The 23,802-nt window shown below is 39.8% G+C and overlaps 1 protein-coding gene and 1 pseudogene across 1 annotated transcript; both read right to left on the reverse strand.

Moving 5' to 3' along the window:
- Window positions 1-9,747: 9,747 nt before the first annotated feature.
- On the reverse strand, window positions 9,748-10,713 carry LOC136668021 (odorant receptor 131-2-like). The gene has a single exon (XM_066645268.1). It carries the CDS (start codon window positions 10,711-10,713, stop codon window positions 9,748-9,750), a length of 966 nt encoding a protein of 321 aa, XP_066501365.1.
- A 9,491-nt stretch (window positions 10,714-20,204) lies between these two features.
- On the reverse strand, window positions 20,205-21,081 carry LOC136668022 (odorant receptor 131-2-like; annotated as a pseudogene).
- Window positions 21,082-23,802: the final 2,721 nt, after the last annotated feature.

The raw sequence follows: 23,802 nt of genomic DNA on the forward strand, positions 1-23,802 counted from the left end.
TATATCAGTACAGTCCTCAATGAGTAGAGTAGTACAGTATTGCCTGTGGACTGTTCTGTAGGACATGTAAAAATAAAGTATGTTTCAAGTATTTGGGAAATGTATTTCTACTTTGTATTCCTTTACAGTCTTTACAGTATTTTACTATTTGTATTGCAGAACTGAAAGATTCCCAGCACAGGGTGGACGGGAATGTCTTCTGTCTTTTGAACAGGAAACTGAAATCATGAACTGTGTCTCTAGACAGTCAGGGCTCTGCAGGGTTTACACATCACAATTTAGTACCAGCTCGGCTTAATTGGAACTGTAAGCGAGCAGGGACTGAAAAAGTACCCGGTTCCAGGCACCAGGACAAGATTTGGCCAGTGGAAAAACACAAAAGCCGAGCCAAGTAGGTTCTATGCTGTGGAAAAGTGCCATATGATCATTATACGATCAATGTGTAACGAAATCTGACCTCTGCATTTAACCTATTTGTGGCATTGAACACTCACACTAGTGATTAGGGGCGGGAACACACACTCAGAGCAGCGGGCAGCCTTCTCGGCATGTAGACCTTTTCCTTAAGGGCAGTTCAGCCATGAACATGGGTGTACCCACCGGTCTTAGGGATCGAACCGGCAGCCTTCCGGTACCAAGCCCTGTCCTCAGTTCATGCCTGCCCCTGACACTTTTATCTAATGAAATGCTGATGAACAACTGAGGATACTAAAGTGTGATTTAGAGGTATTTAACTCTTTTGTCCCACCCCATTGATATGCAGGTGTGAGGCATATAGTTCGAGAAAATATGGAATAACATCAGCTTCTCTGTGCTTAGATTATTATAATGTAACATTATGTGTGAGAGTGTGTGCATGTCTGTGTATGTATGTGTGGGCATGTTTCTGTGTGTCTCTGTGTATGAGAGTCAAACTGTAGGGCAGGGGTGTCAAACCAAATCCACGGAGGGCCGTGTGGGTGCAGGTTTTCTTTCCAACCACGCAGAAGCCACACCTCATTCTACCTGTTTTTAATCATTAGATATAATCAATAGATCTTGACTTTCAGTAGTGTGGGGTTTTGCGTGGTTGAAAAGAACACCTGCACCCACACGGCCCTCCGTGGATTTGGTTTGACATCCCTGCTGTAGGGTGTGGGGCGAGGACGTAAATGTGTTGGGTATAGTAGCATGTGTTTTTTTTTTTTCTTTTGGAAACGTTTATCACAGGCAATTGAGCTAAGGCAATTGAGATTCAGGTAGAAATACAAATTACTTGTACCACTTTTCTTCTTGTAAAAATTAGAAACGTCAATTAGAAAGGTCAATTTGACCCGAATACCATAGGGTTTCACAGTGGGTTAAATTATATTGCAGCTAAATGAGGTTGCTACCTCAATATACTTCACAGAGTTTAAAATAAATAAATATATAAATAACTCTAATGTTTTGTATTCTTTATGAAGCTATAATTTGAAATACACTAATTTTTTTTAGATTTACCACACACCCCTTATAAAAATTAAGGAGATGGCATACCGGTTGGCCCACTGAGGGCAAAACTGGAGGTCCACTGGCATTTTGCACAGCGTTTTCTGGGTGGACCACTGGTGAATAAACAAAATTTTTTTGCTACATTTTAGCACATTTCCATTCACAATCCAATTGACAATTTTTTTATTTATTAGGTTATTTTATTATACTTTATAAATTTGATTAGTAAATAATTTTAAACCAACACAACATTTTCAGCATAATCATTTTATATCATGCATATTGAACATAATTATATGTCTCATAGTTGTTGGTAGTATTTTTTTTAGTTTGTTTTCCAGAATAACATCTCTGTGAATGTAAAATCTGTTTGAGGAGATAAAAAATTTGTTATATCCCGTACAGGACAGTATTCCAATGGTGGACCAGCAGTAGTCTACAGTCAGTGGTGTGCAAACCTTTTTATGCCTGTGGACCGATATATACTTGCTGTCTGGGACATTAGGTGTATTTGCACAAAGTATCTGTATCGGACCGGTATCACTGATGCCAGCCTAAAAAAATAATAAAAAGTTCTAACAACCACAGATCTTTTCAGACATTTGTTTAGATATCACAGAATGAATAAAAGTTTAAACAAAGGAAAAATACTGATGTCTCAGAAAAAAGAAGAAGAAGAAAAAAAAATTGTGGGAACACATGGGGAAAATGTGCCTACCCTCCTCCTTCTGCTGTGCTGAGCCAAGATTAGCATTAACTAAGAATTAAGAATTATTACATAGAGTTCCTTTAAGCTCTCTGTTTGGTCTTTATAGTTGCAAAACAGGCCCATTGTTTCTGCAATTCTGAGCCATCAGTTCTTAAATACGTTTTTCTAACTTTTTTGCTCGATAATCAGTTTTGTTTTTTGGATTTACCTTTTGGACTTGCTTAACTCGCTGCACTGATTTTCAGATTTTATAACATTTCTGGTTTTGACCTCGCTTCAAGTATTGTGTTAATTTGCACTATACATTTTTAAACACTGTTAAATAAACCTGCAACTGATTCTCACCCTCTGTTTGGACTGATTAATGACATATACAGATACGTAAACCATGTAATATATGAATGAATAGTAATCAATGCTGACTCTATCTACACTGTACAATCATTTAGCTAATGCACAACAGTTCTAAGAACTGAAACAAGTGATTATATTCAGTTTCAAATACACACAACAGTTAAAATCAAAAGTCTGCCTTTCTTATTACTTGGATTTAGGTGGAGAAACTTGAGGTTAGCTTGAGTTAAACCTCCAGGTGTATCCATCTGTCTCCTGGCAAATGTGCAGCGCGGACGTTTTAAGTAATGTAGTGGAGTTAAAAAGTAAGATATTTGACATAGAAATGTAGTGGAGTTAAAGCAAAAAGTAGCCCAAAATCAAATTACTTCAGTAAAATACTTATACATAAAAAAACTGCAGTAACAAATTAAATTTACTTTGCTACTGTCCACCACTGCAAATAAATTACAAATTTAGGCTGAAAGAAAATGATGAAATCACGTTATAGTGTATATCATCATGGCTTAATGTTCTAATCAATAAATCTTGTTCAACCACAAAAAAAAAAAATAAAAAAAAATAAAAAATTAAAAACAGAGCATGTCATCTTCACAAAAGAAGTATAAGTATAATAAAAGAAAATTGGTTCTTATTTTGTGGTATCACTTTGGATTTTATATCTACAGCTCTATGGGTCACCAACATTTTTTAAGCCCAACAGAATAAAAAATTTAGCTTTTTGGTTATCTTTTTTCCTTGGTTGGACTTATTATTGTAGTCCAACCATGGAAAAACACAACACAACACAATCATAAAATTTCAATAGCCCTTGAGTTCAGAATACATACAAAATGAACACGCATCAATGTCATCTGTCATAGACTAACATGGTTATTTTTTCCCAGAGACACTGGATCCATTCTCTGTAAATTCAAATAAAAAATATATAAAAATTATAAATATATAAAAAGGTGGCTGTATTTATATTTAAAAATAGGAGTAAATCACACAAAATGTCAATGAAAAAAGTCAATGAAAGCCCCCTTCAGTCTGAATTAAGGCATAGGCAGCTAAAGGACTTTTACAATTAAAATCTGTGATTGAACACATAATAACCAATTTAACCAATTTTCACAATTCACAAAAATTTGTTGGATGAAAAACCTGCTTCTGTCATACTTAGAGGAATTCATATTAGGCCTCAAAGTCTAATATAAAGCCAGATAGAAAGTCTGTCTCTATTAATGAAACCTCTGGAAAATTTTATAATGGTTTCATTGCACAGATGTTTGTACCAAATTCTTAACCAGTCAGTACCATTCATTGATTCATTTATTATCTGTAACCACTTATGGGTTGGGTCCAGAGCCTACCTGGAATCATTGGGCACAAGGCAGGAATACACCCTGGAGGGGGCGCCAGTCCTTCACAGGGCAACACAGACACACTTTTGAATCGCCAATCCACCTACTAACGTGTGTTTTTGGACTGTGGGAGGAAACCGGAGCACCCGGAGGAAACCCACGCAGACAACACACCAACTCCTCACGGACAGTCACCCGGAGCGGGAATCGAACCCACAACCTCCAGGCCCCTGGAGCTGTATGACTGTGACACTACCTGGTGCACCACCATGCCACCCAGTCAGTACTCCTTATGTCTGCATGGGTTTCTTCAGGGTGCTTTGGTTTCCATCCACTGTCCAAAAACACGTTGGTCTATGGACTGGCTAATCAAAAGTGTAGGTGTGAGTGTGTGAGTAAATGTGTGAGGATGTATCCCCCTCCGAAGGACCTCATTCCAATTCCCACTGGAACATACACATGACATATGAGGGACGCTTATAAGAAAACTATAAACCTTTTGTGTAAACCTTATATTTTAACTATATGATTTTAATATGAAATATGTTTGTAGCTTGTTGTACTTAATACATTTTACACTGATTTTAAAAAACAAGAACAGAGAATAGAGATAACCAAGAGAAAAGGCCAGAGCTTCTGCTCCTTGCTTCTCAATCTTGTGATTGGACTTCTCAATCCTAGCCCTGGGCTTTTCAATCCTGATTTTAGGAGTGGCTATACTCCTTTAAATGAACAGGTGCTGAAACAGGCCGTCCTGAACAGAGCTTTTTAAACAAGATTATTCTTATTGATCATATATGCTTTATATAAAATTCACTTATTATAGTTTCAACATTTTTACAGTAGATTTAAATGTTATAAATGTGTTTTGAACATGAAAAATGAAGGTCTCACATCCTATTCTTGCAGGTTATTATGTTTCATTTTACATTACAAAATGTATGATACAGAACTGTTAATATTCACTACATAATATATATGCATATGTACTAGTAATAGTAAAAGTACATGTTCAGCATGTAGCATGTACATTCAGCATGTAAATGGCAGCAGTAGAAGCCAAAGCCAACAAACAAACAAAAAAATCTTAAGTATTAAGTATTACCTTAAGTAAAGGTAAAATATTCTATTTCAAAAAGTTTTCGTAAGATACAAACATGCTAAATGTACAGAAATTTTGATTAAATGTATTGCAGCAAAAAAACAGATTGTTACAGATTTTCTCTGAATTTTTATGAATAATGCATCAAGCAGTGGTTACTCCAGGTTGTTAAACACCTTCACTAAAGTGGTGAAGCACACATGAAATATCTAAGGTTTGTCCCAGAGGTTCAGGTGAGCCCGGGTGAGGTTCAGGTGGGCATCAGTGACACATACTTCTTTTTATTTGCTGGACTTCTTTTGCTGGACACTTGTGACGATGATATAAAGTGCTAGGTTGCACATATCTCCTCCCCAATGGACACCCCATTGATCACAATAGAAGACAGAGGTAATATCTGCATCTTTGCTTCATATCTCTCCCAATTCAGCGCGCTCCTTAACTTTCCACTCCATTGGTCTTCCCCTGAGATTTTTGTTGTGACTAGAGATAACCCTAGGTCTGGTTTAGTTGTCTTCCAGCAATGTGAACAGTGGACTGGAACCTGTAAAGTGGGTGTTATTCACAAACTTAGTCCTGAGACCACCTCATTTGGTGAAACACCTATTTGATGGTCAGCCCTTCTTTTGTATTTGACAAACTTCTCAAATTTTTTATGGGCTTATTTTATTTTCCACAGCCCCTCCTGAGTGCTGGTGATACTCTCAGTGTGTCCTTTGTTCAAATTTCAGAAAGATGTGAAATGTTTTATTCACGCATTAGAGGAATATTTTTGGCACTCCCCAACATAGGACAGTGTCACTTCAATTTCACCTCAAAGAATGCTGAAAAAAAAAAAAAAAAAAATCAGTCACAGAAAACCATGATGCATTTGATGGAATTTCTATCAGAATACTGGCAGGACTGTGTTCAGTGCTATTAGGTAGACAGAGAGAAGAAAGCACTTACATCCTTACCCAGTCACATGAAGTACCCAGGAGACTGGATTAAAGTTTAGCAATAGCTTTTTTTTTAGAAAAAGTTAACAATTTATTCGCTCAGTTAGTAATGCATTAAGTTTTAAATGCCAGACACGAATTTAATGATACAGGATACTTAGAGAACTTTATCTTAATTAGTAACAGGAATAATTTTATCATATCATGTTATAGTGTATGTTAATGTGTGTATATACTGTACTTTATACCACGGAGGGATACGTTTTTCACTCACCTTTACACCTGTTTTAATGTGATGTGACAACAAGGCTGCCTTGACCTGATTCTGATTTGCTGATATTTAGATTGATATCTCCTCTTTTACTGACCTTTAAGTTTATCAGTCGGAAACCTATTGATAACCAACGGAACACACATTTGTAGCTAATAGCAATTAATATCTCACATTTACACACATCTTGAAGAAGTAGAATACAAAATACACTGGTGTTTACTTACTACATGTTAAATATGCATAATTACACTCCTGCAGCTTTTATAACAATTTTATGGCTGTTTCCTCATTAACCCATGGCTTCACTCTAACTATATTGAAATAAAAATATTTTTAATATGGGTTACATAACTTAAAGACAGAAAAATACATACATTCACCTTCCCTGCTGCGTGTGGACCAATAGGAAAGCTTTAACATCACGAGGTTTGTTTAACCAATCAGGACACTGATTTGTTGCTATCACCCACATAGCTTTTCCACCAAAAGAACTCTTATTCCTGATTGTTGAAAACTTCATTCTTTCCAGTGAACCTCTGCGGTTCACAGTGTCAAAGCCAAAGATTAGAGTCATGACAGGGTCATTTATCCTTTGTTTACCGTGGGGTCAGACCAGAGTTAGGTATAATACTGTGTAAATGAGTTCAGAGCCGTCGTGCTGAGCTTGAGAACAGCGGAGAAATGTATGGATTTTTTTCCACCACATTCATAAACTCCCACTGTCACATCTGGAACCTCAGAAATGTTTGCTCTTGCACATTTTAAGCCATTTAAGAAGTACTCACGACATTTGATTTACAAATGCCAATATTTTTAACACATTTAATAATTATTTCTATACATCTTCACATTTGTGAATTTAAATTATTATTATTGCTGCTGTTGTTGTTTTAAATTGGTGCATTCCTATACATTTGTGGATTTTAATTGTATGTGTATGTAGTTGCTTAAACACAGTTAAAAATTCTGTACATTTTTGAGTATTGTTTTACAAGCTCAAAATATTTTGACCCTTTTTTGACTCCATAGAAAGTCTTTTCTTGACTTTTCCACTTGTCTAAAAAATCCCCACTGAATCGTATTTTTGTCCATATTCCAAGGTTTTTCCTCTTGTAACATCGTACAGTTCGTGTAAAGTAAGAATTTGACGGAGAGGTACGAAATATTCCAGGTAATAGACATTTAGACAGAGCGAATGTGCAGCGATAGAAACAAGCAAACAGTGGGACTTTTCAAACCTAATGGCTGAGAGTTGTGATTCTGAGTTTCCAGAATGACAATCAGATTAACCAATTAAACTCAAAGTAACGAGGTGAGACAGCCAATAGTGCTGTATTTCAGCGTGGTAATGTATCAACACCAGATTTATTTTAAATAAAAATAATTTTTTTAAAGATGTTATATTTCATGTGTTTATCAAAAGATGCCTCTTAAAAGCCATCAGTGAGGTTTCAATTTCATACATCAATGTATAAGGGTATTTGGTATCACATATTATTATTATTTAGCATATAGCTAGCTAGTTAGATAATATCATAATATATACACTACTGTGGAAAAAGTCTCAGGCATTTAAGAAAATGCTATGCAAAGCTATTAATTTGCGCATGGGGCAGTACGGTGTCTGTGAGAAGTTAGGTGTGTTCTCCCCGTGTCTGCGTGGGTTTCCTCCCATGGTCCAAAAACACACATTGGTAGGTGGATTCACGACTCAAAAGTGTCCGTAGGTGTAAATGATTGCGTGTGTTTCCCTGTGAAAGACTGGTGAAGACATGGTGACCCACCATGACCCTGAATTGGGTAAGCACTTACAAAGAATGAATGAATGAATGTTGGGCGTGCCAAAATTTTCCGCCACTGATGATTCTAATGCAAATTAAAAAAATAAAGACGAATAGCCTCTGATATCCAAAATCAAGTTTAAATACACACTATTATACACACTATTATATTTGTTTATACATTATCATTTTGATGTTCACTTCTATATTACATAGTTTAAAATGAAAATCTTAAAGGTTGTGTACTTGTGGTATTTTCAGAGTGACTCTTACAGTGTAGCCAAGGAAGACACATGCTACAACCGGGCTAGATTTCTTTATGTTCATCCTTTATGAAATTTTCTAAGATCTTTTGTAACAACATATGAATTTAATATAAATTGTTCATATTTGTATGACATATATGGACAATCTATATTAAATTCATATAAATTGTTCATGTATGTTGTTCATATATGTGTCTGATAATACATTAATTTAATATGGATTGTATACATGTTTTTAGTGTCATATATTAAACTTATATGACTGAGGTAAACACACATAAGAATCATATCTGTTTTTTATAAAAAAAAAATGTCCATATGGGAAGACACAACTATTAAGTTACACCACCTTGTAGTGGTAGCGTTGCATTGGCATGGGAAGGGGATGGGACACATGGCTTAAAATCTTATCATGAACAATGTAAAGGGTGATTTCCCACACTAGACAGGAAGGTAAGGAACACATAACATTTTAAAAGTAAAAAATTAACCTTTATTTACACATGCTTAAGACAAAAGCAAACAAACTGAAAAAATGGTCTAGGTCTTGTCTTAATCATCAGGTTTTTGATTTTATCTTAAAATCATTCTCCCTCCTCAGACACATCCAACTCTAGTTAAATACTTCAGCAACACAAGTCTAGCCCCACATAGTAAAATTTGACTGTGTGTTGTCTTGGCTACATTCTTAGTCAGTCTTCCTAATTGAGGCTGCAAGTTTACTCAGCTGGACGTTTGCTCCCAGCATGCCATTATAAGAGTTTTCAGGTAAGCATATTTTAGGCAATATATATATTTTTAAAAATTGAAATATTTCTTCTGCTGTTATAGAAACACAGTGCAAATTCATACTGAAATTATCTTTGTGATGGTTTCCCATTAAGAAAACCCAATGAGGCCACAGTTTCCCTTGCCTGCTTTATTGCTTGATAATGTTCAGTCTGATTGTGTTGAGCACTCAGAAAGACCATTGTATTATCAGATTACCCTATGGTAGCACAAGTCAAAATTTTGCAAAATTTATCTGCTTTTGATAATCAAACACTGATTTATGGTTACATTCTCAAAACATTTCAGTTTAACACAACTGGATTTTGATGTGTTAAATAAGTTAATTTATCATTTGTAATAATTAGTAATTTTTCATTTTAAGCACTGTAACCTAACAGGGTAATTAGGCATAGTGTCAGGTGGGTTAACAATCAAAATCTTAAAGTTAATATTTGTCTTTGAACTAACCTCACTTTAACAGATAGATTTTGACTGCAATTTTAATATAATTTGTTTTTTAAAACAAAAACACAAAAAACCTTCATGAATTCCATTATATTTGTGTTATGCAACATGACTTGAAAAACATAATATTTTTATATCAAAAATGATTTTTATGTAAACAGGTCCTATATTCTAGGGCTCAGGCAGCAGAGAACATTTAGTCAAAATGCATTTTTTTCGCAGATGCAGTTCTCTGCAGGTGGAAGAAGAAAAATGTTTCTATTAATTGTCACAAGTTTTCTACTTTGTGAGCTGTCCTCCTAGTGCCATGACAAAATGTATGTTTGAATATTGGCCTTACAGCATCATCTCTAAGCCCATAGATGAGAGGGCTGAGGCAGCGGGGCAGGATCAGAACTATGACAAAGTTCAGATATCGCAGGTGATTAAAGAGAACAGCATTACTACCAGTCATTGTATAAAGTGCTCTCTCTATAGACCCATATATGAAAGAGGAGAGACACAGACCCAGCTGAATGAGATGCAGCAGCACAGTCCTCTGGGCTTTCTTAGCTGAGTCCTTTTTAGAGGACACAGATCTGGCTGTGATTAAAATCCTGATGTAGGTGAAGACAATGATCAGTGTCACTGTCACAAAGTACAACACATTATACGCATTGTACACATCAAGCTGCCACTTCTTTATAAAGATCTGCTCACGAGAACAAAACATCTGCATGTACAAAAAGTTAGGGTCCTCCACAGCTGCAAAAAGTATGTCACTCAAAATGTTTACAGAGCCAAAAAACCAAATTAAAACAATGGCAATATATGTCCTTTTCTGGGTGGCTATTTCAGCATGTCTTAGAGGATAGCATATGGCCACATAACGCTCCAGTGACATTAGAGCCAGGTTTAAAGGTGCATTGAGAAATGTTGTAACAGACAGAAACATAATCAATGAACACATAGCTTTAGCCAGCTTGATGAACGCCAGGAGAAGAGCATACATCAAAGTAGTAAGACTAAGATGAATTGAGTCATTATAAAGCATGTGGGCAAAGAGAATATAGCGTGGAGATACTTTGAAAACAGGTTTACTCCTAAGAGCTAACAGCATATTACAGTTCACATATATGGAAAACACAGTCAACAGTATTACTACCACAAGCTTTGTTATAGCCCCACCTTCTGTTTCTAGTTTAAAGAAAATAGAAATAAAAGCATTTGCAGTGCTGTCATTAGTGCCTGCCATTGATTGATTTCAGATACAAAAATCAAACACTATAGAATAATACTTACTACAATATTTTGAAGTGGATCTTTTAAAATCACTGTCAGAGTTACAATATAAAGTGTTAAGTGTATAATTTAAAAGCACTTTAATGTGAAGGCAAAAAAAATTTTGTATAGCCAATAAAAACAATAATCAATTTTTAAATTTTTCATAAGCTAAAGAAGATCAGGCATCTTTTGATTCCTTCAAGCTATGAATAGAGGTAATGTGTACTGTGACTTTTATCATTTACAGTGACATCATAGCATCAAGAAGGCACAGTGATGTCATCAGAAATTACCTGCATTATTTGTCTCTATTTTAGTCTCACACACAAGACAGATCACATTGTCCTGTTTGTTAAACACTGCTGTGCAAAGGCTTAGGTGATATCTAAATAGCCTGTTTAGGATGAACATTCAAAAACCTTTTAGAGTAGAGTTCAGGTAATTACTCCAAATATCAACAAATTAATTCCAACTTTAAAGAATTTTACAAAAAATATTTGGTGTTTTTCACTTGAATTGATTACTTACGGGTGCATCTCAATACATTAGAATAAGATCAAAAAGTTAATATATTTCAGTAATTTAATTCAAAAAGGGAAACTTATATTATAGAGATTCATTATAAACATGAAATGCTCTAAAACTTCCTGGTAGACGGCTGTGCTGACTTTGGACTTGATATAACACAGTGGACCAACACCGGCAGATGACATGGCTCCCCAAACCATCACTGATTGTAGAAACTTCACACTAGACTCAAGCAGCTTGGATTGTGTGCCTCTCCACACTTTTTCCACACTCTGGGACCTTGATTTCCAAATGAAATGCAAAATTTACTTTCATCTGACTTTGAACACTGAGGAAAAGTCCAGTCCTTTTACTCCTTGGCCCAGGTAAGACGCTTCTGGTCTTTGGGTCATGAGTGGCTTGACACAAGAAATGCAACAGTTGTAGCCCACATCCTGGATACGTCTATGTGTGCTTGAAGCACCGACTGCAGCAGCAGTCCACCCCTTGTGAATCTCCCCCAAATGTTTTGAATGACCCTTTCTTGACAATTCTTTCAAGGCTGCGGATATACCTGCTGCTTGTGCACGTTTTTCTACCACACTTTTTCCTTCCACTCAACTTTTCATTAATATGCTTGGATACAGTAGGAGGGTGTCAATAATTGTCTTCTGGAGATCTGTCAAATCAGCACTCTTCCCCCATGATTTCATAGCCTACTGAACTAGATTAAACATTTTAAAGGCTTGGGAAACTATTGCAGTTGTTTTGTGTTGATTATTCTAATTTTCTGGGATAATTACTTTTTTCATAGGCTGTAAACCAAAATTATAAACATTAAAAGAAACAAATGCTTGAAATAGATCACTCTGTTTGTAATGAATCTATATAATAAGTTTCACTTTTTGAATTGAATTACTGAAATAAATAACTTTTTGATGATATTCTGATTTATTGTAATGCACCTGTAAGTCTCGAGTCAGCATTTTATTACACATTATGCTTTATACAAAATACAAAACATTTTATTTTACCAACTGATCCTAAATGCACCAGAACAAATGCAAATTATTTATTAATTTATTGTGTAATGGAAATGATTATGCACACATCACAGTGGCATAAATACTACATAGCTGAGTCAATGATAATTAATTATTATTTGATTAATAATTAATTATTTAATTCATTTTGCTTAGCTCCATGTTTGGGAGCCATTAAATAATATGTAGTATCTTTACCTGTCCAATTTTAGCTTGGACATGTAGGTTATCATGTTAGATGACTTTACATATTGTATGGCAGAATTAGCTAGAATTAATTATTAATGAATTATGCTCATTGACCCGCTGTAGGTTCTTGGCTCTGAAATTGAATCTGAACTAGAAGCAATAATTCTATACAAGATGTCACGTCCTTGTCCTGTCGTGTCTGTTTTCCCCGTGCAAGAGCACATGGCTCTGTTTGTTATTGTTCATGTCTCCGCCATAGTCCCGCCTTTGTTCCTCCTCCTCGTCAGTGTTATTTGTAATCCTGCCACCTCATTATCTGTTCCAGGTGTCTCTTGTCTGTGTTATGTATTTACGTTTCCTTCTCTCAATTCCTCTTGTCGGACATTCCACCGTTGTTTTGCTCAAGTCTGTCTGTCATTGCTCTTCACCTTTCATGTTTCTCTGATTGTCTGATTGTCTCGTCTGTCCCTCACTCCTCGTTTCACTCTCTCTAGTCTGTCTATCTTGTCTGTTCAGTGAGTCGCTTCTCTTTCCTTTGTTTGTTAGTCTGTTTCTTCCTTTTGCTTCTCTCATTGTCTCAGTACCGTTTAGTCTGTTTAGCTCTCCATGTTCAGGTTTAGTCTGCTTAGCTCCCTGTGTATTGTCTTTCTGTCGAAAGTCTCTCTGTCCATATCTCTGTTTTGTTATCTTTTGTTTAAAAAAACGTCACTGTGTTTTAGGGAGTGCGTCCGCCTCCGTCAGTCCACTCAGTCCTGACACAAGAAAAGTGCACACACAAACAAATAACCAAGGATTGGTTTTAGCACACAAATGGTGTATTAATTGGAATATCAAATAATGAATATTGATTATACATTCATATAATGAAATGGATTACAGCGATACATGAGGGAACTGGGAGATTAATATGTGAGGGAATTTCTCTATGATAATTACCCTAAATTCTAGAAAGGCTATTGTTTATCCCAGCAAGCATTCAGCACCACTCCTGAGCCATAAAAGGAATGAAACCATGTGACCTGGTGTATTAATGGACTCAGATCTCAGTTTTAGTAGTCATATTAAAGCAGTTACTAGATCAGCATTTTGCCATCTTAAGAACATCAGTAAGATTAGAGATAAAGATTTGCCAAGATTGTTGAATGAATATCCCAGGATTGTGAATCATACTTTTGCAATATAAAAGATTATATGTTAACACAAAGTAATATCATTAAGAAAAAACATGTTTTACATAATTCTTAACCAAATATCACACAAAGTATGTGGCTATCTTGGTTCTACATAAGTCCATATAAAAAGTGATTTAAAACATATGTAAATTAATTCCACCCATTTTGAGTTTCCAAATGGAATTAATTTCATACAGTTGTACCCATATATAACTTCAAACTGTTTTAAACCAATGGGATTTAAGGATTAATTTAATAGTTTGAGAAGTTCTTAATTAAGCAGTTTTACACAGAGCATAAACTGATCCTTAGGAGTGTCTCCCAAAAGATTCTTCTCTTGACCCTAGGGCCTTGGGTCATAAACCGTCTTGGAGTGAGGTTTTATGACTCTGCTCTGGGTAATCTCACATTCCATTTGGCTTATGTGGCTTGGAGATGTCTCTGCAAACCAGCTAAAATCTGGGTATTAAAATCAAATCTCAGAAAGTCAAATTCATCAAAAAACACACATTCATCATATGACACTACAATTGTCTGTAACCTCTTATCCAAGTGAGGGTTAAGTTGGGTCCAGAGACTAACCAGAATCACCGGGCACAAGGCAGGAACACGATCTGGAGGGTGCACCAGTCCTTTGCAGGGTGACACACACACACACACACACACACACACACTCGTTGACACTTTTTAGTACCCAATCCACCTACCAACATTTGTTTCTGGAGGAAACTTTTTCTTTCGCCTGGGTTTATATATACAGGTATATATATACCTGTAGTCTACCTGTAGTCTTAAAACAAATGTGATATTATATTAGGAATTGCTCTATCTTTTTATATCTGTTTATTGTCCCCAACATTGAAATTTACAACCCTGGACGTAAACCTCTGAAATTACTCTAAAATGCTGTCAAAATAATTTCTGTTGTTTGAAGACGACCACAGTTCTCCTTTCTTCATTTATACCTTAATAATGGTCAGTCTAATTGTATTGAGCACTCAGAAAGGCCATGTTATTATCAGATGTTCACAGACATTCAATAAAAAAAAAAAAAAAAACACTAAGCAATAATGTAAGCACTTGACATTTGTCAAGGGGGTGAAAGGAGACAAGATGGGGAAAGTACGTGCGAAGATGGAACATTTATTAATTAAATACAAAAAGGGACGAAATGAGTGACAAGGACAAACAAATATGTGAGGGTTTATATAGGTAAACATTTAAAATCCGTAATAAGAACAGTAATTTAAGATATCTACAATTATATTTTGACTAGTGAAAATGTCTTTTAAGATATCTCTAACAAAGTCAGCAAATTCGCCATCTGATGAGTCATATATTCTGCATTAGTATTAAAGATATCATAAACTCGATTTTGGGTTCAAACACTTAGGGTTCACAGGTGAGGGGTGTGGTTAGAAACAACAGGAAAGTCACATGACAGTGAAAACAGAACTAAACACAGGAACAAAAGAGAACTATTTTAGACTATGACACATTACAGTTAAGCATAACTGGCTACTTTGCTTAATGCATTCATTTATGTGTAATTCTTACAACTACTGTAATCCAACATGATAATTAAGTGTAAGTGTCAGGTGGGTTAACATATTTAACAGAACACATTTCTGAAAAATCTTTAAATTCATATTTCACTTTGAACTTATTACTTTTTGACTACTATTTTAATATTAGTTTTCAAGACATTGCCTTTTCCTGTAAAATTACACAATTATATGCATGAATTATCATAATTCTATTCAGGGCTGGCTCTAGGTTTGGGGAGAGGCCAACATTTCTGAGTTTGCCCACATAAACTCAAAGCCAGTTCAACCAACCAAAAATGTATTTTTTTCTTTGCTTATTTCTGATTGGCATTTGAGTCATATAAAACCTGTCTGAAACTGCTCCTTTGGGGTTCTGCCATTTTATATAGGGTGACCAGACGTCCTCTTTTACCCGGACATGTCCTCTTTTTTAGACATAAAAAAATGTCCGGGTGGAATTTCACAAACGTCTGGGATTTAGTTTTTCTAGAGCTTACATAGAATTTCGAGAAGAGTTTCCTTCACAAAATAGTCCCGCCCTCCCCTACTCCGTTTGGTTCGCTTGAGTGAGAAGGGGGAGTGGTGAAGTAGCCTAAAATCTTCGGATTGGACGGTCTGACTGTAGAGCTACCATTATTGGTCGATAACCTTCTCTGTAAACATTTAATTTGGTCAGTCTGCACGTCAGTAGTCGTCCACCAATGTACACTAACCTGATATCATATTATCCATAAACCACTGTGTAAACATGTGAACATGGTAGGTAGTGATCTAAAAGGGAAGATTAGACAATAATCTTGAACCCTTATGGTAGAGTTGTCTTATTTTATTATGACATTTTTGCTTGATAGTTTAATATCTTTTTGGCATCAATTGTCAGCAACTCTCTGTTAGCTCGCACTGTAATTGAAGTATTTTTTTCAAAATGTATAATTTATTCATATTCCTTATATATTAGTAAAGGTATAACTATAAGATAAGAGTATTATTTTGCCCTGCATCATATTTACCCTGAATCATATAACTGGTGTGTTGGTAAAGAAAAACTCGGGAGTTTAGATACTGCTAGCTAAAGAAATGATTATGTAGAAATGTTAATGTTGAAAGACATTCAAAATGCTTACAAGCAAGTGAAAGAGAAAAAATCCAGATCATTAGAGATATATGAACTATATACACTATATATATTGACAAAGTTTTCGGTTCAGTTGTTAGCTGGTTGCTAGCAGGCCTAAGTGTCTTCCCTGTATTAGCATTGTGGCTAAGAGCACTAATATATAAATTTATAAACTTATAAAATTATAAACTTGAAGTACAGCATTACTAAACATAGTGTTGCATCATGCATGCTGTTTTGTTTTTTTATTTTATTTTTTTTTTAATGGAGCCAAGAAGCCAAGCCGAGAACTACAAGTACCAGTGAGCTGTGCGGGTGACGTCAGCCGCGCACAAGGCTACCAATTAACGTAGCAGAGGGAGAGAGAGACAGAGGCCAAAATAAAAGAACCTGGGAAATGTTTCTATTGCAGTTTATGCATACTGTTTTTCTTGCTTGTTCTAATTCATCCGTAATTAATTTTTTTTTCTTATTCAAAATAGTCCAAAAAAGTGCACAAAGGCACAAAGTACACAAAAGGCACTGTGAGAACGAAAGGGGGAAAAGATGAATAACATTATATTTGTTGTATACAATACTTGCAAAGCATAATATATTTATATCAAATATAAATTTGGCCTGGGGGAGGGGCTCCTTGGCGAGCGCCTGGTGGCCGGACTTTCACCTATGGAGTCCGGCCGGGCTTAGCCCGAAGGGGATACATGGGTCCACTCTCCCATGGGCCCACCACCTGTGGGAGAGGTAGTAATCCGGGTCTGGTGCATTGTGGATCGGGTGGTGGTCGGGGTCGGGGGCCCTGGCGTTCCGATCCTCGGTTACTGAAACTGGCTTTTGGAACATGGAACGTAACCTCTCTGGTGGGAAAAGAGCCTGAGCTGGTGCGCGAGGTTGAGAGGTACCGACTAGATATAGTTGGGCTCACCTCGACACACAGTATGGGCTCTGGAACCAATCTCCTCGAGAGGGGCTGGATGCTCTTTCACTCTGGAGTTGCCCAGGGTGAGAGGCGTAAGGCAGGTGTGGGCTTACTCATAGCCCCCCGGCTTAGCGCCTGTACATTGGGGTTTACCCCAGTGAACGAGAGGGTAATTTCCCTGCGCCTTCGGGTTGGGGAAAGGGCTCTGACTGTTGTTTGTGCTTATGCACCGAACAACAGTTCAGAGTACCATGCCTTCTTGGGGACCCTAGAGGGAGTGCTGGAGAACACTCATTCTGGGGACTCCATTGTTCTGCTAGGGGACTTCAACGCTCACGTGGGTAATGACAGTGAGACCTGGAGGGGCGTGATTGGGAGGAACGGCCCCGCTGATCTGAACCCGAGTGGTGTTCAGTTATTGGATTTCTGTGCTCGTCACAGTTTGTCCATTACGAACACCATGTTCGAACATAAGGGTGTCCACAAGTACACCTGGCATCAGGACACCCTAGGCCGCATTTCGATGATCGATTTTATAGTCGTATCATCTGACCTGCGGCCATATGTTCTGGACACTCGGGTGAAGAGAGGCGCTGAGCTGTCAACTGATCACCACCTTGTGGTGTGTTGGATCAGATGGCGGGGGAGGATGCCAGACAGACCTGGCAGGCCCAAACGTGTGTTGAGGGTTTGCTGGGAACGTTTGGCAGAGGAACCTGTCAGAAAGATCTTCAACTCCCACATCCGGCAGAGCTTCGACTGCATCCCGGGGGAGGCTGGTGACATTGAGTCCGAGTGGGCCATGTTCCGGACCTCCATTGTTGAGGCGGCTGAACAGAGCTGTAGCTGCAAGGTTGTCGGTGCCTGTCGGGGTGGCAATCCCCGCACTTGGTGGTGGACACCCCGGGTGAGGGAGGCTGTCAAGCTGAAGAAAGAGTCCTATCGAGCATGGTTGGCTCAGGGGACTCCGGAGGCAGCCGACAGGTACCGAGGTGCCAAGCGGCTCGCAGCCTCGGCAGTCGCTAAGGCAAAAACTCGGGTGTGGGAGGAGTTCGGTGAGAACATGGAAAACGACTTTCGGTCGGCTCCGAGAAGTTTCTGGCAAACCGTCAGGCGACTCAGGAGGGGAAAGCAGTTTTCCACCAACACTGTATATGGTGGGGGTGGGGAACTGTTGACCTCGACTGGGGACGTCACCAGATGGTGGAAGGAATACTTCGAGGATCTTCTCAATCCCACCAGCACGTCTTCCGCAGAGGAAGCAGAGCTTGGGGACCCCGGGGGGGGGCTCGTCTATCACTGGGGCTGAAGTGGCCAAGGTGGTAGGGAAACTCCTTGGCGGTAGGGCCCCGGGGGTGGATGAGGTTCACCCCGGGTTCCTCAAGGCTCTGGATGTTGTGGGGCAGTCCTGGTTGACACGTCTTTGCAACATCGCGTGGACATCGGGGGCAGTGCCTCTGGACTGGCAGACTGGGGTGGTGGTTCCCCTTTTTAAAAAGGGGGATCGGAGGGTGTGTTCCAACTATAGGGGGATCACACTCCTCAGCCTCCCCGGTAAGGTCTATGCGGGGGTACTGGAGAAGAGAGTCCGACCGATAGTTGAACCTCGGATCCAGGAGGAACAATGCGGATTCCGCCCCAGTCGTGGAACACAGGAACAGCTCTTTACCCTCGCTAGGATCCTGGAGGGTGCATGGGAGTTTGCTCAACCAGTCTACATGTGTTTTGTGGATCTGGAGAAGGCATTCGACCGTGTCCCTCGGGGTATTCTGTGGGGGGTGCTCACGGAGTATGGGGTACTGGGCTCTTTGTTACGAGCTATCCAGTCGCTGTACAAACAGAGCAGGAGTCTGGTTCGTATGGCTGGCAGTAAGTCCGACTGGTTTCCAGTCGGAGTTGGACTCCGTCAGGGCTGCCCATTGTCACTGGTTCTGTTCACAATTTTTATGGACAGAATTTCTTGGCATAGCCAAGTGGCGGAGGGTGTCCGGTTTGGTGGTCTCAGGATCCCATGTCTGCTTTTTGCAGATGATGTGGTCTTGTTGGCTTCATCGAGCCGGGACCTCCAGTTCTTGCTGAACCAGTTTGCAGCCGAGTGTGAAGCGGTAGGGATGAGGATCAGTACCTCTAAGTCCGAGTCCATGGTACTCAGTCGGAAAAGGGTGGAGTGCTCTCTCCAGGTTGGAAGTGAGATCCTGCCTCAAGTGGAGGAGTTTAAATACCTCGGGGTCTTGTTCACGAGTGAGGGAAAGATGGAGCGGGAGATTGACAGGCGGATCGGTGCAGCGTCAGCAGTAATGCGGGCTCTGTACCGGTCCGTTGTGGTGAAGAAAGAGCTGAGCAGAAAAGCAAAGCTCTCGATTTACCGGTCAATCTACGTCCCAACCCTCACCTATGGTCACGAGCTTTGGGTAGTGACCGAAAGAACGAGATCGCGGGTACAAGTGGCTGAAATGAGTTTTCTCCGCAGGATGTCTGGACTCTCCCTTAGAGACAGGGTTAGGAGCTCGGACATCCGGGAGAGACTCGGAGTGGAGCCGCTGCTCCTCCATGTCGAGAGGAGCCAGTTGAGGTGGTTCGGGCATCTGGTTCGGATGCCTCCTGGACGCCTTCCTGGAGAGGTGTTCCGGGCATGTCCAACGGGGAGGAGGCACCGGGGCAGACCAAGAACACGCTGGAGAGACTATATGTCTCGACTGGCCTGGGAACGCCTCGGTATACCCCCGGAGGAGCTGGCGTCGGTGGCTGGGGAGAGGGAGGTCTGGGTTTCTTTGCTCCGACTGCTTCCCCCGCGACCCGGACCCAGATAAGCGGTGGATAATGGATGGATGGATGGATAAATTTGTATAAACATGTGTTATATAACCTTGCCTCTAAGGCCCTAGATTGGAGGAGAGAACATTTAGTCAAAATGCATTTTTGTCAGATGCAGTTCTCTGCAGGTGGAAGAAGAAAAAATTTCTATTACTTGTCACAAGTTTTCTACTTTTAGAGCTGTCCTCATAGAGCCATGACAAAATGTGTGTTTGAATAGTGGACTTACAGCATCATCTCTAAGCCCATAGATGAGAGGGCTGAGGCAGCGGGGCAGGATCAGAACAATGACAGAGTTCAGATATCGCAGGTGTGTAAAGAGAACAATATTATTACTAGTCAATGTATAAAGGGCTCTCTCTATAGACCCATATATGAAAAAGAAGAGACACAGACCCAGCTGATTGAGGTGCAGCAGCACAGTCCTGTGGGCTTTCTTAGCTTAGCTTTTTAGAGAACACAGATCTGGCTGTGATTAAAATCCTGATGTAGGTGAAGACAATGATCAGTGTCACTGTCACAAAGTACAACACATTATACGCATTGTACACATCAAGTTGCCACTTCTTTATAAAGATCTGCTCACAAGAACAAAACATCTGCATATACAAAAAGTTAGGGTCCTCCACAGCTGCAAAAAGTATGTCACTCAAAATGTTTACAGAGAAAAAAAACCAAATTAAAACAATGGCAATATATGTCCTTTTCTGGGTGGCTATTTCAGCATGTCTTAGAGGATAGCATATGGCCACATAACGCTCCAGTGACATTAGATCCAGGTTTAAAGGTGCATTGAGAAATGTTGTAACAGACAGAAACATAATCAATGAACACATAGCTTTAGCCAGCTTGATGAACGCCAGGACAAGGGCATACATCAAAGTAGTAAGATTAAGATGAATTGAGTCATTATAAAGCATGTGGGCAAAGAGAATATAGCGTGGAGATACTTTGAAAACAGGTTTACTCCTAAGAGTGAACAACACAGTCAACAGTATTGCTACTACAAGCTTTGTTATAATCCCACCTTCCATTTCCGCTTTAATTAAATGAAAAAAATGACTCCATTTTACATAGTTTTAGCATAATAAATTTTAATGATTATTTTAATTCATTTAATTATCTGTAACTGCTTATCCAGTTCAGGGTCGGGGTGGGTCTGGAGCCTACCCGGAATCACTGGGCGCAAGGCAGGAATACACCTTTCGCAGGGCAACACACACTTGCATATTCACTCACACCTAGGGACACTGATGAGTAGCCAATCCACCTACCAACATGTGTTTTTGGACTTTGTGGAGGAAACCGGAGCACCCACAGGGAACTCACCTGGACTCAGTGAGAACACACCAAACTCCTCACAGACAGTCACCCGGAGCGGGGCTTGAACCCAGAGACTCTGGAGCTGCGTGGCTTCGACACCTCCTGCTGCACCACCGTGCTGCCCAAGAAGAGTATAGTTAATCAAATATTGTGTTATTGCCTTGATGGGTCTAGTACATAGAATAAATTTGTGTGAGTAAATATGAAGAAAAGTATGCTTGATTGTGACTGTGGCCCCGGCCACTTCTGCACCTGTGACTGTGGCTCCGGCCGCTTCTGCACCTGTGACTGTGGCACCAGCCGCATCTGCACCCGTGACTGTGGCTCCAGCCGCTTCTGCACCCATGACTGTGGCTCCGGTCGCTTCTGCACCCGTGACTGAGGCTCCGGCCACATCAGGTCGTGTCTGTAGGTCGGCCCCGAAGTCCCCAGAACTGTGCCCAGGCTCGTTCCTCAGACTTCCCCACAGACTTTTGCCAGTCCCAGTTGTTTTGGTTCCCATGTCTGTTCATGTCTTAGTTACGGTCTCTGTCCTCGTCCCTGTACCTGTGTCTGCCTTTGTCTCTGTTCCTGTCCCTGTCACTGTGTTCATTTCTTTCCCCGTAAACGTCCTGGTCCCTGTTCCACTGCCAAGTTCTGTCCAGTCCCCTGTTAATCCAGTCCAGTCCCCATTTCAACCCTTTGTCCAGTCCTATGTCCAATCCCAGTACCCAGTCCTGTCACCTGTCCTGTCTCCATTCAAGTCCCCAGTTTGTAATCAAGTCCAGTCCCCTGTCCATTCCCAGTTCTACATTCCATCACCTGTTCCATCTCCTGTCCATTCCCAGCACCCAGCCTCAGTCCTGTCTCAAGTTCAGTCACCCGTCCTGTCTCAAGCCTCAGTCATGTCTCCATTCCAGTCCCCTATCCTGTCACCTGCCACTGTCCAGTCTTCTGTCTCTAAACCTGTTCAGTCCCCAGTTTTGTCACAGTTCCTGTCTAATGTGCAACCCCAGTCTCCTGTCAAGTCTTGTGTTTCCACTCCCGTCCTGTCTAGTCCGTTCCAGTCCCTAGTCCCGTCTCCTGGTTCATTTTGTAAGCTACCTGTCCAGTCTCTTGTTTAGTCTGCTGTCGCTACCCTTTGTCAGTCTCCTGTCCTGTCCCGAGTACAGTCTCCTATTTCCGGTCCTGTCGTGTCCCCTGTTCCTGTGTCTGTTCTTGTCTTGTCTTGAGTCCTGTCTCCAGATGGTTCTTTGTCTTGTCGTAGTCTGTCTTGTTTTCCGTGCTCTCTCCTCCTGGGGGATCTAGGTGTATGCGCCCCGGGAGTTGCGCGTTCAGGAGGGGGCATCTGTTACGTACTTGTTCTGTCATGTCTGTTTTCCCTGCCATGTGCTCTCTCAGCACATGGCTCTGTTTGTTGTTGTCCTTGTCTCCGCCCATGTCTCGCCTTTGTTCCGCCTCCTTGTCCGCCGTCCTCGTTATCTGTTTCAGGTGTGTCTCAGCTATACATGTATTTAAGCTCACTGGTGTCACTTCTGTGTATCAGTCATTCGTTTTGTGTCTTTTCTCTTTCAAAGTCATGTCGTGTTGATTCTTTCTCGTTCCTAGTCATGTCGTGTTATTTCTTTCCTACTCCGAGTCAAGTCTGTTTGTGTTTGTTTTGTTATATTCTTTCGTTAATAAAGTATCTGTGTTTTATCGTGTGCGTCTGCCTCCATCAGTCCGCCCTTCGCGTTCCCTGACATCAGCAACACAAGCCTAGCCCCACACTGTCACCTCAAGCTGCATGGCGTCTTGTGGTTCCACTCTTAGACCCAGTAAACTTGGATGTGGATATTTTTATAAAAACAAGGTTTTGGGTTCCGTCCACACAAAAACAAAAATGTATTCAGCTGGAACTTGGCTTAGTCATTACTGTGAATGTTTGTCTGCTCTCAAGGCAGAGTGAAATAGGTGGAGGAGAACCCCATATAAAGCTGTGTCCAAATGCATGAAATTATCTTTTTTCTCTTGGTCATACTGGCAACTCAAGTGTGCTTCCGTATACTCCCTCAATATTGTGGCATCCTAGGGAGAATCTGAGACACACTACCGGGGAAGATAGTTACAACCCAGAGTTGGCACACACACACACACACACAGAGGCAGAGACATACAGGCATGCAGGCTAAACATTAGTGCAAGCAGAGCTTTTATTTACACATCATTAAACATAAAAACCCTGGCATGGCCTTATGCCTCAAGATAGTTAGGCTCTAATCCTACTGTGACCCTGGTCTGGATGAAGTTCTTAGGGAAAATGAAGGAATGAATGAATAAGTGAACAAATAACAAACACACCCAAACCAAAGAAATAAATACTTTACCAACATTTTTTTGTTGTTTATGTTTTCATATGTCACATTTGAGACACAGCTGTGCTTTTTTAGCATGGCATTGTTGCTTGACAAATC

Source organism: Hoplias malabaricus, chromosome 15, assembly GCF_029633855.1.
Source record: "Hoplias malabaricus isolate fHopMal1 chromosome 15, fHopMal1.hap1, whole genome shotgun sequence".
Lineage (NCBI taxonomy): Eukaryota > Metazoa > Chordata > Actinopteri > Characiformes > Erythrinidae > Hoplias > Hoplias malabaricus.